Source organism: Anabas testudineus, chromosome 22 (genome assembly GCF_900324465.2).
Source record: "Anabas testudineus chromosome 22, fAnaTes1.2, whole genome shotgun sequence".
NCBI classification, from domain to species: Eukaryota; Metazoa; Chordata; class Actinopteri; order Anabantiformes; family Anabantidae; genus Anabas; species Anabas testudineus.
In genome coordinates this window covers 12,617,512-12,639,442 of record NC_046630.1, presented here as the reverse complement: position 1 = coordinate 12,639,442, position 21,931 = coordinate 12,617,512, and the positions used below count along the sequence as shown (strand labels likewise).

The 21,931-nt window shown below is 40.4% G+C and overlaps 2 protein-coding genes across 3 annotated transcripts in view; one reads left to right on the top strand and one right to left on the bottom strand.

Annotated features, from left to right (window-relative positions):
- Positions 1–1,833: 1,833 nt before the first annotated feature.
- dbh (dopamine beta-hydroxylase (dopamine beta-monooxygenase)) lies at positions 1,834–16,601 on the top strand. Its single transcript, XM_026339937.1, has 12 exons — positions 1,834–2,579; positions 5,198–5,344; positions 6,244–6,501; positions 6,877–7,053; positions 9,250–9,352; positions 10,132–10,298; positions 10,451–10,594; positions 12,595–12,633; positions 13,102–13,161; positions 13,369–13,496; positions 13,825–13,984; positions 15,330–16,601. The coding sequence occupies exons 1-12, from the start codon at positions 2,211–2,213 to the stop codon at positions 15,489–15,491; spliced, it is 1,914 nt and encodes a 637-aa protein (XP_026195722.1). The 5' UTR covers positions 1,834–2,210; the 3' UTR covers positions 15,492–16,601.
- A 64-nt stretch (positions 16,602–16,665) lies between these two features.
- Positions 16,666–21,931, bottom strand: part of sardh (sarcosine dehydrogenase) — a 29,606-nt gene continuing 24,340 nt past the window's right edge. For both annotated transcript variants that reach the window (XM_026339936.1, XM_026339935.1), the window contains exons 19-22: positions 20,865–21,027; positions 20,520–20,688; positions 19,465–19,600; positions 16,666–17,579 (exon numbers count right to left, since the gene is read on the bottom strand). In XM_026339936.1, the coding sequence (XP_026195721.1) occupies positions 17,451–17,579; positions 19,465–19,600; positions 20,520–20,688; positions 20,865–21,027 (597 nt within the window). In that variant the 3' untranslated portion in view covers positions 16,666–17,450. The remainder of the gene's footprint in view (positions 17,580–19,464; positions 19,601–20,519; positions 20,689–20,864; positions 21,028–21,931) is intronic.

The following is a 21,931-nucleotide window of genomic DNA, read 5'->3' as shown; positions in this document are numbered from 1 at the left end:
TTATGATATTATTTTGTCCCACTCCTTTTTAAATAATGGGTCAATATATGGTACAATGACAATAATTGTAATCCTAACGAAGAGAATAAGAAAAAATATAATTGAGCCAAATCAGTTCAATGTATCTCTGATGCAGCGTCTGTAAAAGAAGAATACATGCATGGTACACATGGCATTATTATATTATAGTATAATCAGACCCTAAAGGCATAAAATAACAGTTACCATAAGCAATGGATCAATAATTACATTAATTATATTGTGTGTTCTTGTGTTTTCATGTATATACTTGTCCCAGACTGAAAGCAATGCATGATGGGAGAGTTTTGGGGCCAGTATCTGGATTGTTCTTGGTAGGATAATGTCACATATACCCCTGGGCTTTTTGCATAAACACACACACACAATTGCACAAAGGACCATCACTCTCTCCCTAAATCTGTTCTTCTCCACCCTTCCCCCACCCTGCCCCTTCCTTTCCTCTTTTTTTTTTTTTTTTACCTCTGCATCACAGCTGACTTTACGGCGTCTCATTTGTGTTTGCTGACACATCAGTAGGCAGCTGCAGAAAGACGAGTATCCACGTAAGAGAAATGAGAAGGCAGGAAGGGAGGGTGAGAGGAGAGAGAGAGAGTGGATGATCGCAGCGATAGAGAGCAGAGTGACAGAGACAGACTGGTGAAGAGAAATGTGATGGTGTAAAAGATAAAAAGAATCAATTATCCAACAGCATACATAGAGGGGGAGAAACGATTATTGAGCCTTGTATGAAGCCCAGAGACATTAGAAGGACACAGATCTCTGTTTTCGCTTCGGGGACTTTTCGTCTTTATTACATTAACCAACACAATACCAGTCCATGCCTTTTTGTTCTGCTCACTCAACTAAAGTTGTTGTAAAGGATGCCATGTTATGTTTCTAATGCACAAACTAGAGATAAATATTTCATAGAGTGGGAAACAAATTACTGTATCAGCCAGATTATTTCTTCTCTCTCTATTTCTTTCTCTAACTCACACAAATAATAATAATAATGACATACTTTATTGATGCCCTTGGGGAAGCATACATATACAAATACAGTGACTTCCTGAGACATAATGGTTTTATGGTAAGCTACAGTAAGCATAGCAGACTCCTGGCTCCAGCTTCATATTTATTGAACAAGGGCCAAAGAGCATGATTTTATTTCTCTTTAAACACTGTATCTGTCCCACATTAGTCCACTGTAACCTGGTTTTCCTCAAATGCAACACAGACAGACACAAACACAAACACTTTTCTACAGGGTCTTTACTAACCTTTTAAACCAACCTGAATGTGTCCTGTTTTTGAAACCAGTAATTGACAGTTTGATTAGGTCTTCAGCAGCCTCAGGCGTTGGCTTAAGGAAAGGGCATAATGTGTTAATGCCTTGTTTATGCTTCCACTAGTGCTTGTTGTCCCTCAAAGCGGCTTTGAATCAAATACCCAAAAGAAACAAAACAGGTGTGAAGTATGGTGGTTGGATTTTTTTTGTCAGGAAATGCACAAGGAAACGTATGATGCATGCACAGCAAAGCAAAAAAGACAGAGATGGAGTGAGCAATAAAGTTAAGTTAGTCGAACCTGATTGTTGCTGATAATGTCCATGGTTGAATTTGGATCAATTAGGGGCTGGCAGATGTGCAGAATCATGGTTGACCCCAGGGCTTAAAGAATACAATCCAATTTTCCTCAACAAATGTAATACCATTAGGCTGGGTAAAAACAGACAACTAAAAAGGGAGGAGTCTCTTAAAAAGCAGTGAAGGAGGTGGGACAGAGAAAGACAGAACAGTTTCTCAAAGGAAAAAGACAATACCCACAAGGACTTTAAAACAGAGAAACAAAAAGTGAAGTTAGTTATACTCAAAGGTAAGTCAACCTTTTCAGGAAATGAGGGCCTGAGAGAGTAGAAACGAATAAACAACCTCACCTGACTGCTGCTAGGGAGTCTACTGTGGCCAGAAAGCAGAGCAGAGCTGACAAAGCAAACACCACCTGTGGGTGATTTACAGATCACACAGATCTGTATTGTTCGAGGTGCACAGGACGAAAACTGTACTCAAAACTTGGATTGAACTGCAAATTAACGCTAGCAAACGAGACTGAGGAGGATTGAAAGACAAAACATAAGAGGTAAAGAATCTTGAAGCCTGTTACTGCACCACAGGTCCATCGTTGGAGCCATGAGGATCTTCAGTAAGAACCTCCGTCTTCAGGACGTCACCATCATGTACTTCACTGCACTGGCTGCTCTGATGGTCATCTTGGTGGCTTCATACCAGGCGCCAAGCAATGCTGTCGAAGTATCCAGCTTTAAATCAACCCCGTCCAGCCCTAACCTGCCTCTGCCCATGCCTTTCCGTGTGCCTCTTGACCCACGAAAGGAGCTCCAACTTGCCTGGAACATCAGCTACGACAACCAGGAGATTTACATGCAGCTGAGGGTCGCAGAGCTCAGACACGGTGTGGTCCTCGGCATGTCTGACCGTGGGGAGCTGACCAATGCTGACCTGGTGGTGCTGTGGGACTCTGGAACTAAGAGCTACTTCGGGGTAATGTAGTGTTATCTGTAGAATTAATCATTCAGTTGACTAAAGTGAAAATAATTTGTCTTATAATGTTGTGTAATGTCAGATTAACGTAAGGCTTGTGTCTAAAAAGATAAAGATGTTAAACACAAGGTGTGAAAAAGTCTTAGTATGTCCTCCAATTTCTCTGTTAAATTCATAAATGCACAGGGATTACATGCAATTCCTTAGGAAGTAGAGGTTTTCCTTTTTCTTAGTGTTCCTCATCTGTCTGTGGTCCCCAGGGCGTGAGATTGGTGTTTTTGCGCGAGTAGCCGGCGGACGACTTGCTTTATGATCACATAGTCACAAAGGATGTTATCGGCCCCTGCTAATTGGAACTCACTCGAACTGCACTAATAGCTGAAGTTCCTCTGGGAATCATTAGCAGATATTAGCATATCAAAATTGAATGCTGTTCCTATTAAGATGTGACTTAATGTGACTCATTTTTATTTTGCTACACACACAAACCGCCTCAACAAATCCAACCTAGATTTCTTTTTCGAAAATTTACTGAAAGATGTTAAGTGAAAAAATTGATATTGACATAAAAATCCCATTTATTATGCTTTTTTTTTTTTGCATCTCAGTGTGCCGTTTAATATTGCAATAGTTGTATGTTGAAATATTGAGAAATAATAAACAGAGTGAATCACTGCAGGTAAATTTTTAAAACTAAGAATGAACTCAATTTGTAAAGTTTGATTTGCCCATTGAACAGACATGACCCACAGAAGGAGAAATCACTCACCTCCCTCCATGCGGGAGATGCGGGATTCGCATCCTGGCAGTAGCTTAGTTTCAATAGGGGTCCCTAGACAAGACCTCCTTACTCTTACTCTGCCTTCACCTTATATCTTGTATCTCATTTATAAGTTGGTAAAGTCATTTGGTAAAGTACAGTACACTTTACAATATAATATTACTATGTGATAAAAACTACAGGTGCCTAGGGGAGGAGAATTACAAACAATGCAATATGTATTTTCAAATGAATCGTAGCCCTCTTACATTGTGCCTACATCCAAAACAGCTTTTCCCCCCTTTAGTTACTCAAATCCCAGTGTGCCAAATCCCTGTCGCTTCACTTCAAACAATCATAATGTAACACTCACATCATAAAGTATCTTTTGTTAAATTGACCTCCTCCCTGCTATCCAACTCTGTTTCTCCTTTTGTTCCATCCGTCTCTTTTCCCAGAGGAGGACAAAATTACTAGCACAAAAAAGGTCACTGCTGAGCTGCAGTTCTCTCTCTCTATCACTCCGCTGTCTCTTGCACACATGCAAACGCTGCTTCTCAAAAAGCCAGGCACATTTTAGTTATGCTCAATAGTTCAGTGACTCTTCCTTTAAAATCAATGTATTCTAATCAGGCTGTGGGGACTCAAATGCTTGATTTTTGTCTCACCGAACATCTAAACATATATCTTTTCTCTCTCTTTTTTGGCTGTTTTGTTTAGTAAAGTGCACTCTCTCAGTGCAGGGGTACTCATACTTGTCTTTGGAAAGCAAAAATGTCAGCTCATGACCTAAACCATAAATAATAAGGTAGTGCAGGTTTTAAAGGACAGGACAGGATGTTCACAGTCTAAAAGCAATTCACATGTCATGGGATTACTGAAATCATTATATTGTATGAACTCTTCTGGACCTTCCACAAAGAAATCTCTTTTCTAAAGTGCTTCAAACGTCCGTGTAAAAAATCAAGTTGGTATCTTCCAAAGTTACCCTGCTTTTAATAAGAAATTATCTCTTTGTGTTACTATCCCCCACAGTTCAGCAAGAATTTGCTGTAGCTCAATGTTTTTCAAATCACCGATCAAATCTCCGAGCGACTGTCTGTTTTCTGCAGAGGTCATGGCTGGTGTATTCTTTACATGAAACACATACTGTATGCTGCCCACATTTTTTACATTTATGTACTGAATGTATTTTTCAAAATTGCTGGCTTCAAAATATTTGCAGTTTGTGCAGAACAGTTATATAAGAGAGAAAGAGAGGGAGACAGAAATAAAGAGAGCGATCCTAGGTGCTATTCTGAACAGATATGAATGTGAGAAACATAACAGAAGCGGGTAGACTGAGCTTTTGCAAAGCCTCCTGGAAGAGAAGGAGAATCTTGTACACAGGGTCTGCAAAGGTTTCACAACACAACCTGCTACAGTAATTCTTTCTGTTAACTGTATAATAAACCACTGTTACTTGTCCACTAAAAATGTGTGAAAATGTGTTCATTTCAAAACAGACAATAGTAACATTATATTTGCTTTTGTTGTTTTTAGTTATTTTTGCTTTATTTTCTTGCACAATTTAGTTATAATTTGAAAAAAGTTGTGTCTGATCTCTCCTGTGTGGTTTGAATGGACAGACAGCTGCCCTGAAATGATTCCGTAATGGTTAGATAATGACTTTCACTTGACAAAACCAGCTCTGCTGCAGCCAGCTACTGTACACCTTCCATACCTCCTGTAAGATAATCAAAAACTGTTGCACCAAAGATTATTTTCTGTTAGAAATAAAACATTCCTAAATTATTTACCTTGTTTCTATAATATTTCAGATTCGACTTAGTTGCTGTGTATGTGTTCTCTTCTTCAGGATGCATGGAGCGACAGCAAAGGTCACGTGTCGTTAGACAGCAAGCAAGACTATGAGTTAATTGAAGCCAAACAGAAGCCTGATGCTTTCTACCTGCTTTTCAAAAGACCATTCAGCACATGTGATCCCGAAGACTACCTCATCGAGGTGTGTGAAGCTGTCAATTTCACAGTGCATGTTCCTATGTTTCAGGGGAATGTAGGCCTGTTAGTGTCAGAGTGTGACTATAAATATAATTTATGTGGGCCATTAGTTATTTATTTATTCATTTGCAAAAGGTATTAAGTGATTCTCTTCCTAAAAGCACTGACACTGCAGCATCCTGCAGCCAGTTGACTCAGATTACTTTAGCATTGATCATTCTATATATAAATCTCATTTGTATTATTAGCTGTAAAGCACTTTAAAGTATATGTGAAAGGTGCTGTGCAAATAATGTTTCTCTACCGTTCTATCCAAGTCCATGTAGAGCAAAGGTCAAACACACTTTCATACTATACAGTATGTCACACATGGCCTCAAAAAAAAAAAAAGGAAAAGTCTGTCAGCCGTGAACTGACTGAACCTGACAGTTAACAGGTGGTGAGAAGAAGATAGCATGCGAGGAAGGTGGGAAAGATGGTGAGTGTGCGTGGTACCCTCATGTCTGTGTGTACGTGAGAGTGCCCATGTGTGTGTGGGAGGGCATGTGTCTGTGTGTTATGATATTTTATTGCCGTATTTGATGCATTTAGAGAAGCGAACGATGGATTATCAAGGAGAGGATCGTGGTTTCAGGTGGGGACATAAAATCTTCAAAAAGCTGGTGTGATCAGCACAGTTTCAGCTGAAGCTTTCATTATGATGATCATGGTTGCCATGGTACCTCTTTAGACCTCTAAGCGAACACAATATCAATGCACATCGCTATGACAACAAAATAAAAAGTTCTCTGTGTTTGCCTTAGAAGGCCAAACAATAAACTATTAATTAGAAATGTACATCCTCTGTGTTCATGTTGTGCTTTAATAAACATTCCTTCTTTTCCGATTGTGTTGGTTGGTCAGGAGGGAACTGTGCACGTCATCTACGGATTCTTAGATCAACCACTTGCCTCGTTGGAGCAGCTGAATCTGTCCCAGATCCACATGGGCGTACAGAGAGTGCTGATGCTGCGCCCCAACACACCATCACCCACCCTGCCCCCAGATGTGCAGACGTTGGATGTTGTGGCACCAAATGTCATCATACCGAATCAAGAAACCACGTACTGGTGCTTCATCCAGAAGCTGCCTGAAAACATGCCCAAGAACCACATTGTTATGGTACGACAGGCTTTTAAAAATGGAAACACTTAAAACAGAGTTTATTTACACACAGCGGAGTGGGTGTTTTAGAGATTGTGCGCACCCTTGTTTGCAAAAGAGAAAAAGGAAAGTGCCGACTTCTAGGGGGGAAAAAGGGACATACATATAAATCAAAGATGTACAATAACAGCAAACACGTCATATCTCCATTTTCGTCAAACGTATGACGATATATGCCACCTGTTAGATTTTTCCTCCAGTACTTTGAACATTTGATAAATGATAACAGAGGTATAGAAAAAAACCCGCCAGAGCCTTTTAGCTGTAAAAACACATTAAATAACACAACTTTCTCCGCTCACTTGTTTCCTATTCTCTCTCTGTTGCTGTCAGTACGAGTCAGTGATAACTCCAGGTAACGAGGCCATTGTGCATCACATAGAGGTGTTCGAATGTTCTCCGGATATGCATGACGTTCCAGAGTACAGCGGCTCCTGTGATGACAACATGAAGCCACGCAAGCTCGACTTCTGCCGCCATGTTCTAGCTGCATGGGCCATGGGTGCTGAGGTATGATGAGAAAGAGACACCAGCATAAATCTTCTACCGAGGACTCTTCTCTGACTATATTCACTGTTTCCTGTTGTATAAAATAATTACCTCATTCAAAAGAGAACACTCAAACTAATTATCAAAATACAGGAGTACCCACACAGCACACACAAATGGCATCAGTAGAATACTAGAATAAAGATAGTCAAGTTTTTAATACACATAGCAGGTGTCTGATTGGAAGAGGGAGTTGGGATAAAACTTAATTTTGCTCCAGTCCTTGTGTCTATTATGAGACATAAACAAAAACTCCTACGCGAGTAATAACCAAGCCTAGAACTGTGAGCAGTAAACCTTGTAAGGATGATCCCACATGTAGCTCAAGTCTACATACAAGAGCCAGCCCTTATGTGGGAAGCACATATTCACAAACTTGTTTACATAGATACACAAACACACAAATAAATTAAATCCATATATGAAGGTTTCAATTACTGGAGAGGTGGATGAGGCAGAAAAAGGGGTTTTTTAATTGTTTTGGTTCCCTGTTCTGGTTGCACACAACCTCCAGAGCAACCTCTGATGGAAGTTTCACCTTTTTTTTTTTACTTGTTTTGGGGAGTAAACACCTTTCGGATTTTTTAAATTCAATTTAGGAGAAGTGCACCTGTTTCCTCATGTGAACTAGTCAGCCAGCTAATCAGTCATCTCATCTATCAGGCATTAAATCATCCCAGCACTACAGCTACCTACCAGCCGGCTGACCAAGCAAGCAGCCTGTTAGTCACATAAAGCAAAGAGGACAGGGAGCGGTGAGGCTGTCACCATATTTCCATGCTCTGCTCCCTACTGTATCACAGCCAGCCTGGCCTCTCTCTGATTGGATTATCTGCCAGCCAAACAAAAACAAGCAGGATGCCTTCTGTGAGCTGTGAGCTGTGAAGACAAGATTAGGTGGGAAATATTCAGGCCTCTTTCATCACCTCTTAATAGCGTTGTTTCATTCTCCCCGGCACCGCATCAGAAGGGAAAATGTGCAAAAACACAAAACAAGAGAGAAAGAGGAGGGGAAAAAAAAAAAGAATGGAGGAAGTTTGGACGGGGAGAGAAGCAATAATGTATGACGCTGTCAGAATGCAGAGGGAGAGAGGCCAGTGCCAGAGAAAAAAGACGCGTGTGTAGGTGAGAAAGCAAATCTCAAAAGATGTTACTGTTACAACATGAAAGGAAGATTAAATAAAATAGTATAAAAAAAAGCCTACCTCCATTACTGTGTGTCTCAGCAGCAGTGGGGTAAGGTGGACATCCATTTGAAATAGATAAAGACATTAATCAAGATTAAACATGAATTCCTTGACAACAGTGTGGAGGGTTGACTTCCAACTAGCATCCCAGAGCGCGCATCCATATGAGATTACAGAATATCTCTGTGTAGACCCGACCCTACGCCTGCAAAACGTGTGCCGATTCACAACAAGGAACACAAGTGATGCAAAGACTGAACGTCTACGTTTTAATATTCACCGTTCTGTTACAGTTTTAAATTCTGTGGTGGTTTGTGAGCAGACATCTCGTTATTTCTGGATCTAAACTATTATTACTATTATCTTTTTATTATATTAGTTATATATATATAGGGATTCTTCAGCTTTATCATTTTGACAGTGGACCACATCTCAAAAATGACGGGCTTGAAGTGGATTTCTGAACCCTGCCATTAAACGTGTGGAATCAAACTTTCTCATTTGTAGAAGTTTAAGAAACACATATATGAAGGCTGTATACCTAGTGGCTCCTGTACACACAGTATATTTGTAACTGAATTTTATTACCCTGTCTGCGCTGAATTAAATGAGATCTTTTACTCCACCCGATGCCTCCGTCTTAAACAGTGGAGACATTTTAATGTGTCTTTGCTCTGGGAGAGCGCCACTTTCACTAAAACACAGTCAAACTCAGTTTAAAGAATTCGTCCTGACTCTGAAATGCATAACATCTCTTATCTCTAATACTGTGTCAAACAGAAGAACAGCAAACCACAAGCTGTGCTTATTGTGAGAATATTAAATCAAAAATGTTTTTACTGATCAGCCCTAACTCATCTATGTGAGGAGTCTTTGCGACAGCTTCAAAGCGGCTCTGCATAAATACAAGGAATCGTGAATGAATGTATCCTGATTGTGTGTGTGTGTGTGTGTGTGTGTGTGTTTGTAGGCTTTCTACTATCCGGCTGATGCAGGGCTGCCTATGGGTGGACCAAGATCCTCAAGGTACCTTCGTCTGGAGGTCCATTACCACAACCCCCTCCTTATATCTGGTACATACCGTAAACACACACACACACACACACACACACACACACACACACACACACACACACACACACACACACACAAGCAGCAGAATCTTCAAGAACGTTATCACAGAATTGTAGCTTTTGATCTTGTCACTACCGACTACGTCACAGCTGCCTTTGGTTTTCTTTCTTATCTCATCAAGCCGTGTCTTGCATAACTAGTTTTCTCTACAGATCTTCCTGGCATTAGAGTTTCTGTTACGTGTATCATCTCATCTCTTCCTACAGACTTTTCTGCAGCTGAACACAGAGAGAGAGAGAGAGAGAGAGAGAAAGAGAGAGCAAAGGTTTAGAAGGTTTAAAATGCAAGAACAGATCACTTTGATTGGACGTTTATTCCCATTTCTGAATAAATTATCACCTCTAAATAACTTAGACATGTTGCCAGATGTTATTTTTTCACTAGTGAGTTTGTTTTGTCTTAATAGGCTTTACAACTACAATGCTGACTTTGTCCTAAGGGAGATAAAGCCCAAATGATTCAAAGTACAGCAGCATGTGTACTGACCAGGACCAGATGGAGAGTAATGTGTGACACCTCATACACCAGTGAAAATAATATGAAATTATAACAATCTCTCTTGTAATTCTCCTGTCAAGCTTCTTACCATTATCGAAGAACCGCACCTGAAACAAACTGATTATTTATTCATTCACATACTGTGTATGTTGTAGTCTGGTGTAGACTGAAATGTTTCGGCTGTTCTGTATTTTAATATTCCATGATATTCGACGTGCAGGCCGGCGTGACGCATCAGGGATACGGCTGCATTACACACCCAGCCTTCGCAGGTACGATGCTGGGATCATGGAGCTGGGCCTCGTTTATACTCCTGTCATGGCTATCCCTCCCAAACAACACACCTTCTACCTCAGCGGCTACTGCACCTCCAAGTGTACTGAGATTGTACGTATACAAAGGCTGCATTACTTACTGCATTACTTTACAGTTCAAATGTTAAAATAGGTCAGCCGGGTGCAACATATCAGAAGGTGTGCAACGGGTGCAACCTTAAAAAGAAGTCAATTTCTCTGTCTGCCTGCCTCATGTGTATCTAGGCTCTGCCTGCAGGAGGAATCTATATATTTGCATCCCAGCTGCACACCCACCTGGCCGGGCGTGGGGTGAGGACAGTTTTGGTGAGGCAAGGCAAAGAGCTGGAGGTGGTGCAGGAGGACCAGCACTTCAGTACACACTACCAGGTGGGTAACAGCATGTGTGTCTTTGTTTTTTTTATTAGATAAAAGTTTTTTTTTCACACTGTGCTACTGGAACAAAGATTATCCTCAACAAAAAAACTAAGAGATGACTGAAGCTGGTGGCTAATGTTTCTCCTTATTAATCTTTTCATTACAATAAAGCCGTGACATGCAGTGTGTGACAGTACTCCATCACCAAAAGCTGGAAAAACAAACAGATAACACAATTTTCTTGAAATAAGTTGAAACTGATGAAAATGATTGGCATCCACTGTTCTCCATCCAATATTTAATCGAGCAGACGTGTTACCTTTCATCTTCAAAGCAACTTAGTATTTTAAATAATACAACAAATGAAAATGATGTTGTTAAAAACAGTGAGCTTCTCTGGCTTGTTAGTTGGTTTGGTAGTTTCAGCTCCCTCTGTACACGTTCAGTCGGATTAGGATCAAGACTCGCAGCAGGACAGTTCAGCATGGTCTGATGTTTGCTTCTCGTCGGTTCTTGGTGCTATGTTAGTGGCAGCATGGTTCTTTTTCCACCATTTAAACTCCTTCTGTTCACTCTGGGGCCAGTTTTCATCTTGTGGCCTATGGTCCCATTGATCTTAAGCTTTGACTGGTGTGTTCTACATCTCCAGAGACAACTCTGTTTTAAATTTCTTTTTTCTCTGTTCAGTGTGGTAATCACGATGTTTTTTTCTCATTAGGTTCCAAATGCCTAAATGACTAATTAGATGCAAATTGAAGACAACAGTCTTCTTAGGACTACAAGCAGTCACTATAATTGACTTATTGCCACTTTTTGCTGCCAGTACATTGTTTAAAAACAGCTCACGAATGTCTGATTTTATTTTTTAACTAAAGCTCAGTAATTCTCTTAAACATTAACCAAACAGGAAAAGTAGCAGTACAATCCCCTGCAAACAGCATGTGCTGCAGACTATTCCACTAGTGGATTTAAACACCTGGTGCTCTGGTAGATTTGTACAAAAGCCGGATGATGTGTGTGGTATTAAAATAATCTAATTCCACAGTGGCCCTGTTGATATAGAGTCACACAGAGGAACAGTGAAAAACAACAGAGCTCTATGCTACAGATACAGACAATACTTAGGATTGATGATCTTTCCTGGAGGTTTATTGATGATACGAAAAACACTTGACTATCACATCTTTATTAGTGTGGATACTAAAAATACACAGCATACGCTACTTTTATTACTTTTGATTGAACACCTTCACAGCTCAACTTGCTAAATGGCCTGGCTGTGATAGAAAAATGAAGTCTTCTATGACACAGCAGTCACAGATTAATGAGTCATGAATTTGTGCCTCATCAGGTCTGGCACAGTATATTTTCCATCCACTGTAGGTGACAGATTTAAAATAACATGACAGTGAACGCAACATCAAAACTGACAAACAGCAACATTAACATTGTTGAGGGACAGCAGCTGACATCTGTTGTATTTATTCTATTGTATTTATATGCACTATCCTGAGGCAGGTATACACACACACACACACACACACACACACACACACACACAGCAGTCAAGGACATCTGTGAGACTGAAAATCTCCAGCTGCTGTTCATGTCAGACTAATCTGAACGTACCTGTGTGGTGGTGTTGTATCGAACCCTGCAGCCTCATTAAGGCACCCGAAGACTTTCTCAGCAAAGCTAATGCAGCTTTTTACACACAGCAAACGAAAGCTGCTCCGGGGGAAAGCATCAACAGCAACTGGTGTTTTATCTCACTGCATTTGAAATTAACCTACTACACACAAAAGGCCCAATGTGTTCACAATTAAAATGCTGGAGAGGGACATGAATTGAAAACAACTAATGACTAAGAGTCGTTTTTAATCACATTTAGTGTTTTCATATCCAAAAACGACATACTGTACATATAGACGAACACAGGAATTGCAAAACATAAATGTTTGGTGAATTTCACCTTTAATATCCTACATTTATTTCTGTCCTCTATCTAACAGACGATCCGAGTTCTACGGAACATGGTGAATGTTCTACCTGTAAGTATAAAAATTGTTGATGGTGCCTATTTGAAAGGATCAAAAGCAGAGACTAATCCACAGTTTAGTTTTCCACAGTGCAGATTTTACATTCAGACAAAAAAGAGAATTTTACTATCCACTAAGCTCAGCCGAGTACTCCTGAATGGTAGTGTCCCAGATGTAATCCACCCCCATCCACCCTTTGCATTTAAAGTATTGAATTAGAATATGCTTCTGCTGTATAAGGTGCTTAAATGGAGTGGAAATAGGAACAGGCTTTAAAATCAGTGCTGTGATAGGAAACTCCCCGGAGACAGAAGAGACAAAACCACAGCAGCTGAGGTTCACGAAGCAACATTCTGCTCAACGGAAAACTGGCCACTAGCTCTCTTAAATAATTAATTTTCTGTCTCAGTGACCTTAAGAGCTCTCTGCTAAAGAGAAAAATATGGTGGTCTGCTGGTGTTTGTGTGTTTGATCCTGCAGGGCGACGTCCTCATAACAAAGTGCACTTATAACACAGAAGATAGGAGCAAGCCTACAGTGGTGAGCTGCACGCCGTCGACAGACAACTTCTTTTTCATTTTAGTTCACCTTGAGTGCTGCTAACAACAATAGAATAACCTTGTTTGGCTTTCTTTAATGTCTTTTCTCCCTCCATCTTTAAACTCACCACACTTCCTTCATTGTCACAACCCTTCCATCTCTCTCCCTCTAATACCATCTCCCTTCAAATCTCCTCCGTCTCCTCAGGGAGGTTTTGGCATCATGGAGGAAATGTGTGTCAACTACGTTCACTACTACCCTCGCACTCAGCTGGAGTTGTGCAAAACCCACGTTGACCCCGGATACCTTCAGAAGTACTTCAACTTTATTAACAGGTAGCACACACACAGAAACCTTGCATACAAAAAATCATTTGCTTGTTCCTCACGTCCTTCTTCCACTCTTGTTCATTTAGCATCGTCCTCTCCATCTCCTATGTGACTAAGCAATTTTGTTTTCTGCATTCATCCCTCCCTCATCCATCACTCACTCACAGGGACGAGAGTGGCGATTACTTCTTTTAATCTCACGAGCAAGATGCTTTGCGCTTTTAAAGTGAAACTGTTCTCCTCACTACTTTCTTCCTCAATCTCTTCCTCCTTCCTCGATCTCACTCTCGCTCTTTTATCGATTTTCCTTCAACCTCTCCCTCCTCCTCTCCAGATTTCATGGAAATGACCAGTGTGTGTGTGGTGAGGTCGGTGTGACGGAGCAGTATGCTCAGCTAGAGTGGGACGCGTTTGCTGTAGAAGTGCTGGACTCCCTTTACAACACAGCCCCGATCTCCATGCACTGCAACCAGTCGACTGCACGCCTCTTTCCTGTAAGTTCCCAGTCCCTCACACACTCATCCTCTATGAAAGACACAATACAAAAGACTGAAAAGTCAAACATCTAACACACACACAGACACACAAAAGATGCTCCATTTAAAACTGTGATGAAGCTTTAATTACAACTTTCTTCTTGATCTCATTTGTGAAGGCTAAATCACACCAAGTTAGAAGTTAGTTAGTTGAAAACTTAATGTCTATACATGTGTGTGTAATGTTTTAAAGGACTATAACCTAAAACGTAAGGCAAACTGTGTGGAAATGAAATGTATTATTTTAAAGACTCTGAAAACATGATTTCAAGTATTTCACTTCTACACTGAATATTCCTCAAAACCAAACTAGTGAAAAAGGCACAGAATAGACTAAAAAAAAACATTATATTATATTAAATTATATTTTTTATTATGGTGGAAATCATTGTGTTAATGTGGGATCTCGTCACTTTTATTAAGAAGGTGGGAAAAAAGGATTTCAGGCCCTTTAAGCTCAAACACAGTGGGCAGGCTTTTCATAAGCCGACGTGCCTTCTGTTAATGGTGCCACCACTGGAAGGCATTTTAAAGACAGCTGTTTTCAAGATATTTTGGGGGAATCCATCATGCGTGAAATAAACTCAAAGTAGCAGTTTGGCTGGTGGTGAGGCTCTCACAGTTTCAGTTTTTGTAGCACCAGTACTCCACATAAAGGTCAGTGGTTGCTGTAAGGCGAAGTTTGTAAGGGACGATGAAGAACGTGGCAACTGGAGGCGCTCATGCAAAAACGGTGAACAAAACAAAAAAAAACAAACAAACAAGAAGCTATGTATGTTTTTGTAAAAGTTTGTGAAGTTCAACCAACACAACAGCCTCACAGCATTTAACTGGAACCTACCATCTGCTCAGGTAAGCAGAGGGTGAGCAAGACAGATACATGACATTTAAAGAATACATAATAACAAATAGAGCATAAAAATAAGACTTCTTTGTTGATATAAATTAACTTTTTTTGAGAAAATAAACATGCAAAACATTTCATAGGTCATGCAATAAAAAATGATGTTACGACTCATTACAATAGATGATTCATGAAATATAAATAAAACTACCCAATCTAAAGAAGGTTGTAATGTAGTGATCAAATGAACTGAACACTGAAAAACTGCTGTAGTTGACAAACGGGACCTGGTGAAAATGGAAGAGAGTAGCCTTCAGATTCTTGAAGCTGTGTTCCTTCTATTCTAGTCTAACTCTACAACAATGGACCAAAAAAGCTGCGGTCTAAATATCAAGAGCAGCACCATATTTTTCATTCTAGGACTGGTTAAATGTCACAAACATTATTTCGTTTCTCCAGGGAGAGTGGGACAAGCAGCCTATACCAGTGGTGACTGCCGTCCTCGAAAAACCTCGCTACCCCTGTGAGGGAGGATCACTCACCAGCCCCCAGCCGACCCTTGACAGCTCCAGCCTCAGCCAGGGGCACCCGATGACACACTTCAGCCCAGGGAGAGGGTAGCTAACCAGGGGAAGGGTCAGGCAGCTACTGTGACTTGGCAGCATCTGCTCTGGTTCTCTCGGTGGGTTTGGGGATAGATGAGGTCCTCTACTGGCTTTTCTGACACCTGTTGCAATTATAAGCTTATATATACACATCCACGGTCATTAAACAAACATAAATAAATGTGACTAACAAATTTCAGGGGGCAAAAGTGTTGTGAGGAAATGTTTTTAAATGTCAAATCATAATTTTACTGCTCCTTCATATTTATTTTATTCCCCAATGATTTTGCTGATAATGACCATTCGATCATTATTTCTTATTATCATCATTATTTGACTGATCATTATTCAGACATGAAACATTATTTATTGTTTATTGGTGGTAATATACGGTTCTATAATGAATGACTTGATATAATCACTTGATTGTAGGAACTTTTTCAGGCATATGACTATACTGTTCTATATGTGTGCATCATTTTTTGTGTGCTAAAAAATAAAAAAAAAATGCTGTCAGTCAAAAGTCAAAAAAATTTATTGATACATGATTCACGTCGGGCAGATTAAATGACCCTGGCTCGACATTAACTTTACAGTTTACTGGTCAACACATACTTTGACTGGTCACACTACAGGAGAGATATTCTATCAACTGTATTAGAAAAACCTGTGGACACATGGTGTTAGAGGACCAGCAGTGATAATGTTTATCAGTCCAATTCGCATTTCCCATATAAATCTTGTTATTAACCTAAGCTGCTCCTGAGAACAACCATTTAAATGATTAATGGCCTTCTGGGTAGAATCAATGAATCATTCCACATTAGTAAACATTTTGTGCCGCAAGGCGCATCTGAGAGGCAAAGTAGTAGTTATACATACAAATGCCTTCTTTTACTTCAACCTGTTTTTTTTTTTTTTTATTTTGGTTCAAATGGTTGTAGATGCTCATGTATACATGATGACATAACATCTTTAACTACTGCACTGCACAAACCAGCACCAGCATATAAGACAAGACTCACTTCATGGTGTTAAACTACTGTAAGTTACAGTTTCTACAATTTTACACAGTAAGACATAATTCGAACAACCACGAGCTGTGGAAACAAGAAACAACACACACACACACACACACACACACACACACACACACACACACACACACACACACACACACACACACACACACACACACTCACTCCATACATGTAATAGCACCATACATTTCAGATGTAAAAGCTCTAACAAAGACTCAGCATAATTAACGTTTGCGATTTTCCGCAGCACTAATTACATTAGTCCTACAGTACTGTTTTACAATACTCTGCTGCACTAAGCTCAAATTTTGAATTGAAAGGATTCATTAATTAGGTTAAAGCAGTTTTCAATCTCTTCCTGCTGACGCTTTACAGTAAAAATGCTCATGGGAAAAAAAAAGGGGGGGGAAGCGTTAACATTTCCTGAACTGTTTTACTGTGAAGCCGATGCACGAAATGTTAAGTTTGACAGCAAAACAAGACAAACAGGAGCATGAATGAATCTGTAGTACTGTACAGAGTCTGCAAACAGCAGTGACAGAAGACTAACACCACAGAGAAGAATCAGAAAACTGTAACAACTGCTTTCTGATGACTGTTCCCTTTTTCTGTCATTCCTCTTCAGCAGTGTTTTGTCTGCAGCTGGTACACTGTGCCTCGGGGTTCTGGGCCGTTTTTCCTGCCTTTCTCCCCCAGCTCTGATAAACAGGCTGTTTGCCTCAGATTCAGATACAACACAAGCAAGTCAAATTCTGTTTAGACATTATTATCAGCACAAACATCAGTCACTATAATCGGACTCAAACCGCCTGTAGAGCTACTGCAGAACATACTTTTATTCCCTAATACAGTACTCCATGTACTCACTCCTGTGATTACTGGAGAAAAGGGAACAGGTAGAGAATAAAACAGCCGCATCTCTCTCACCCACTGTCTCAAGCATAGATGCCCTTCACTCGTTTATTCTCAGGGTCAAACGGGGTTTTGAGGTGGGCCTTGGCCTTGTACGTCACTCCCATCCTCTCCAGTGTAAAATCGCCGCTCTTTATGAAGTCAGCACTCACCTGATAAAGAAAAGGAGAGAGAAATGGATGGAAAATTAGAAAATAAGATATGGTAGGAGATTTTAAAATTCTGTAGATGGGGAGATGACGGCAATTAAAATAGAGAGGGAGAAAGATCAGACGAGCAATTATTCCACACTCTTTGTAAAAGTGTGTTCGCAGCGGTCCGGAAGAGACAATTCCATGGTTTCATATCTGACAGGAGAGAACGGCGCAGTCATACAACGTTGAGAGCAATTCACTCACTCACACGTCAATGTCAGCTCCCTCGTTACACAGAGAGCCAATTTTCACTGACTGCCTCCTTTATCCCCTCCGTGCAGCTCTCCACTGATCTGTCACTCTGATCTCACACGCACACACACACACACACACGCGCACACACCTCCGTGTTTAAGGCTTTAGAAGGAACTGCACTGTGGTCAAAGGCCTCAAGTAATCAGGGACAGAACTGCTCTAAGTGTCTACAACCACACAGGAACACCGGGAACAACACAACCGTGTCTGGTCCTTTTTTCCCTAGCAACCCTGCAACATTCAGCCGCTATGATTGTTTTCTACCGAGATTCAAATTGATACCTGGTTGTAGGTGAAATCAATTCCACTGTAGTCTAAAAATAAATCCCTAGATTTAGGCAGGTGCTCTTCTTACAATATGAAATCTCAATGTGCTTATCCCTTTAATCATAAGAGCTCGCTCACAAATCACAAATAGCATCTACTGAAAACATTTCAATACAAAGTCTGGAAGAAGGTGATGTGAAGAGGACAGTTGTTCTTGTTAAGGATTATACAATTCAATTTATTCATGCTCACAAAGAAACAAGAGAAGAAAGAAAGGAGGACATGAATTAATCCTATTTGTTTCTCTACAGTTGTGAGGACACTCAGTGACAAACGTCTCTCTACTATTACACCTAATTAATAAACCATGACCTAATTATAGCCTTCACTTTAAAACCAAACCTTATGTGTCAAACAGCCATTTCATGGCGTTTACAAAAGTGGGGAAAGGCTAAAATGTCCTCGTTCTCATCTTCTACAACTCATATTGGTCCTCACAAATTAGATCCACACAAGTAGACTCGTAGGTCTAAGAGATCTGGTCTCCTGTCGCTTGGTATTACAGAGCACATCTCCTACAATCACATTAGCTGTGTGTGTGTGTGTGTGTGTGTGCGCGCGCGTGCATCTTTATACACTGTCTGTGAGTGCATTTCCAAACTGAAGTGCTCAACAAAGGCAAGGGTCAATCCGCTTTGTTTTGCTGGTCACGACTGGGGGATGGATTTTAAACAAATGAGTACACACACACACACACACATACACGCACACACACACACACACACACACACACACACACACACAGATACACACAGGATCAGTGTGTGACATTCAGTATGTCTCTATGCTGAGCCCACACTCAGAGATACAAATCTAAGCAAATCACAAAGAGAGAGGCAGAAGTTATATTTTTCAGAATGAAATGAGTTTGAGGACATCACTTCAGGAAATAACATCTGTGTCTCTTGCTGCTTCCATCCTTATGTCTGATGTTGTGTTATTTTGTGTGTGTCTGTATTATCATCAGGAAAGAAACACATACACACTGTATGCTGGCCAATAAAAGCTTTCATTCAGTGTAAAATGAGTGTTGGGACCAGAGTGACAGCTTCAGGCTATAACTGACTTGAAATGAGACTGACCAACCTCCCAGGACCGGCTCACATTCTTGAAAAATGCTGATTAATTATAGTTTTGTTACAACGAAAAATGAGGCTGATATACATATTCACATCTATTACACACACACACATACACAAAAAAATACAATCACAGAAGGTAAAGATCCACATAAAGATAGAGCGTGCGTTAAAGGTCTCACCACTCCTCCATCAGGGTTACGGACATATCCATAACCAATAGTTTTATCGATAAAGAAGCCATAGTCAGCCCGGCGCAGGTGTCCAACAGGAACTCCGTTACGGAAAATAGCCTCCAGGCCAAACATTGGTATTTTTCTTTGGGAGAGAGACGCACAGAGAGAGTCACACAGTCACCAAATTAAATCTGAAATAGATTCAGACTCAGATTGTCCGTGTACACAGCAACATTTTACAGTCCAACACCAGTACCTGTCTTTTGCACTCACTCATACTGTATGCTATGATTAGACCACACACACACACACTCATAATACACAACTGTCAACTGGCTCGTATGACATATACAACTTTTACAATTTCTCTTGCATATAAATTTAGCAATGATTTCATGGAGATGCGAGTTCACACCACTGAATGCTGTTGTGAACTCGCATCTCTAAAATGCAAACTCCAGAACTGACAGAAACATTTATTTTTAATTGGAAATGCCATTTTGTGTATATCTAGCTGGCTGCGGAAGTGTAAGCACTGTAGCATTCTCTCACGAGGATGTAATCCTCAGCTGACTATTAAATATTAATAATCACCAAACCAAGTAGTTGTTTGCGTTTAACTAAACAGCAATGAATTGTTTGAATTATATCCGAAAATCTAAATGAAGAAAATGATTTGGAAGGTCTATATAAAATACTGTGTTTGTCCTGCATTGTACTCGTTAATAAATAGTATTTGAAAGTAACGTATTGTAATATGTTATATATATTTTAGTAATATTCCATTATACTGTCCTGTAACTTAGAAACATAGATTTGATATTAATTCAATCAGCATCTATTTAGATTAGCATTTCCTAAATGCATTAATCCCATGAAAAATTAAGGCTTCTCTTACTGAGGCTGTTCTTGAAAACACAGAAAAGTGACAACATGCAATGTAGCTTCCCTGCTGAAAAAATTTGAATTAAAGCTATTTTTTAATACATGTGGGGTTTTGTAAAATGTTTGTTACCATAAGAACATAATATTCATATCATTGCTTCAGAGGCTTCACTTACTCATCAATGGTGAAGCAGACAATGCGCCGCCTCAGCCCTTCCTCCTTCTGTTTCTCTAGCCTGTCCCGACCCTGGAACGGGATAGAACTCTTCAGTTTGCAGGTGAAGCCTAAACCTGCCTCCAAGGGTGTGTCATCTGGGCGAAGGTCAGCATGCCAATGTCTGTAGCCTGATAGAGAAGAGAAATGGCAAGAATCCCTAAGCATAACATATGTGTGCCATTTATTTGCAACAAATCTGTACTGCACTATTAAAATACACCCCTCCACACAAACCATGCTTCACTTATTGAGTAAATATGTCACTTGAGCAGTTATGATTAGTCTTTACAACCATTTACGTTACCTTTCTCTATGCTGAGCGAGTCGATGGCCCTGTAACCTGAGTTTATGATGCCATGCTTTGCACCTGCGGCCATGAGAGCATGGTAGACTGGAAGGCAAGAGTCTCTAGGAATGTGCAGCTCCCAGCCGAGCTCTCCGACAAATGATAGACGCATTGCCCGCACCTGGAAAAGAGATGGGGTGGGAGGAGGCTTAGTGAGCTGGAGAGAGACATGTGGAAGACCATGCTGCCACACCTCTGATTTTACTGCACATACACTTCATCTTCAAGGAGCAGATCATCTAATCATGAAAATGACAGAAGGAGAATCAGGAGGGAGGGAGGTGACATTAAAAATAGAAAATAGATATAAGAGGGACTGAGTTATGTGAAGGTCAAACGAGATCCTACAAATCACAAGGAACGTATTTGTGAACCGTAATGGCTATTGGTTATGACACTTCAATACTTTCATTGTTCTGATTGTGGGAAACACAGTTGAAACTGCACTAAATGGGGAACAGAGTAAAGATCCACAGATCCAAAAGACCAATCAATTTAATAAATATGTCAAAAACCTGGCTTTCCGGAAAACCCTGTAGTTGCTGTTAACAATTATTATTTTAAACACACAGTTTGAGTATCAGGCTGACAAATATCAGAATGGTTAGGAGCCAAAAAAATCTTTGAAAAATAAGGAAAAGCTAATGACAAGAGCAGAGTAAACAAATGAGACAATGTGGAAGGGAGTGAAAAATTAGGAGAGAAGACTCTCCTCACAGCTTCCCTAGTGTGTGCTATGACAGCCAGGCCATCTGGCCAGCCAGGGATCACCCTGGGCCCCATATGTATGCCATGAAACTCTAGGGAGGACAGTACAGTACATGTCGGCCTGCACTTATTCACACACACACACACACACACACACACACACACACACACACACAGAGAAACGCAGGCAACAAACGCACAGAAGCACATTGATGCCTCATGCTCACTGTCACTCGGATTTACCAGGCAAGCATCAAACACACACAGTGCAAAAAAAAGCATATAAACAGGAATTCGTATGACCTAACACGCGTGTC

What these genes read in the sequence shown, in the direction of transcription:
- dbh (XM_026339937.1), top strand. Translation starts at nt 2,211, where the DNA reads ATGAGGATCTTCAGTAAGAACCTCCGTCTTCAGGACGTCACCATCATG. An exon ending in CAACCCCCTCCTTATATCTG is followed by an intron (nt 9,353 to 10,131) that starts GTACATACCGTA and finishes TTCGACGTGCAG; the next exon opens with GCCGGCGTGACGCATCAGGG. An exon ending in CCTCCAAGTGTACTGAGATT is followed by an intron (nt 10,299 to 10,450) that starts GTACGTATACAA and finishes ATGTGTATCTAG; the next exon opens with GCTCTGCCTGCAGGAGGAAT.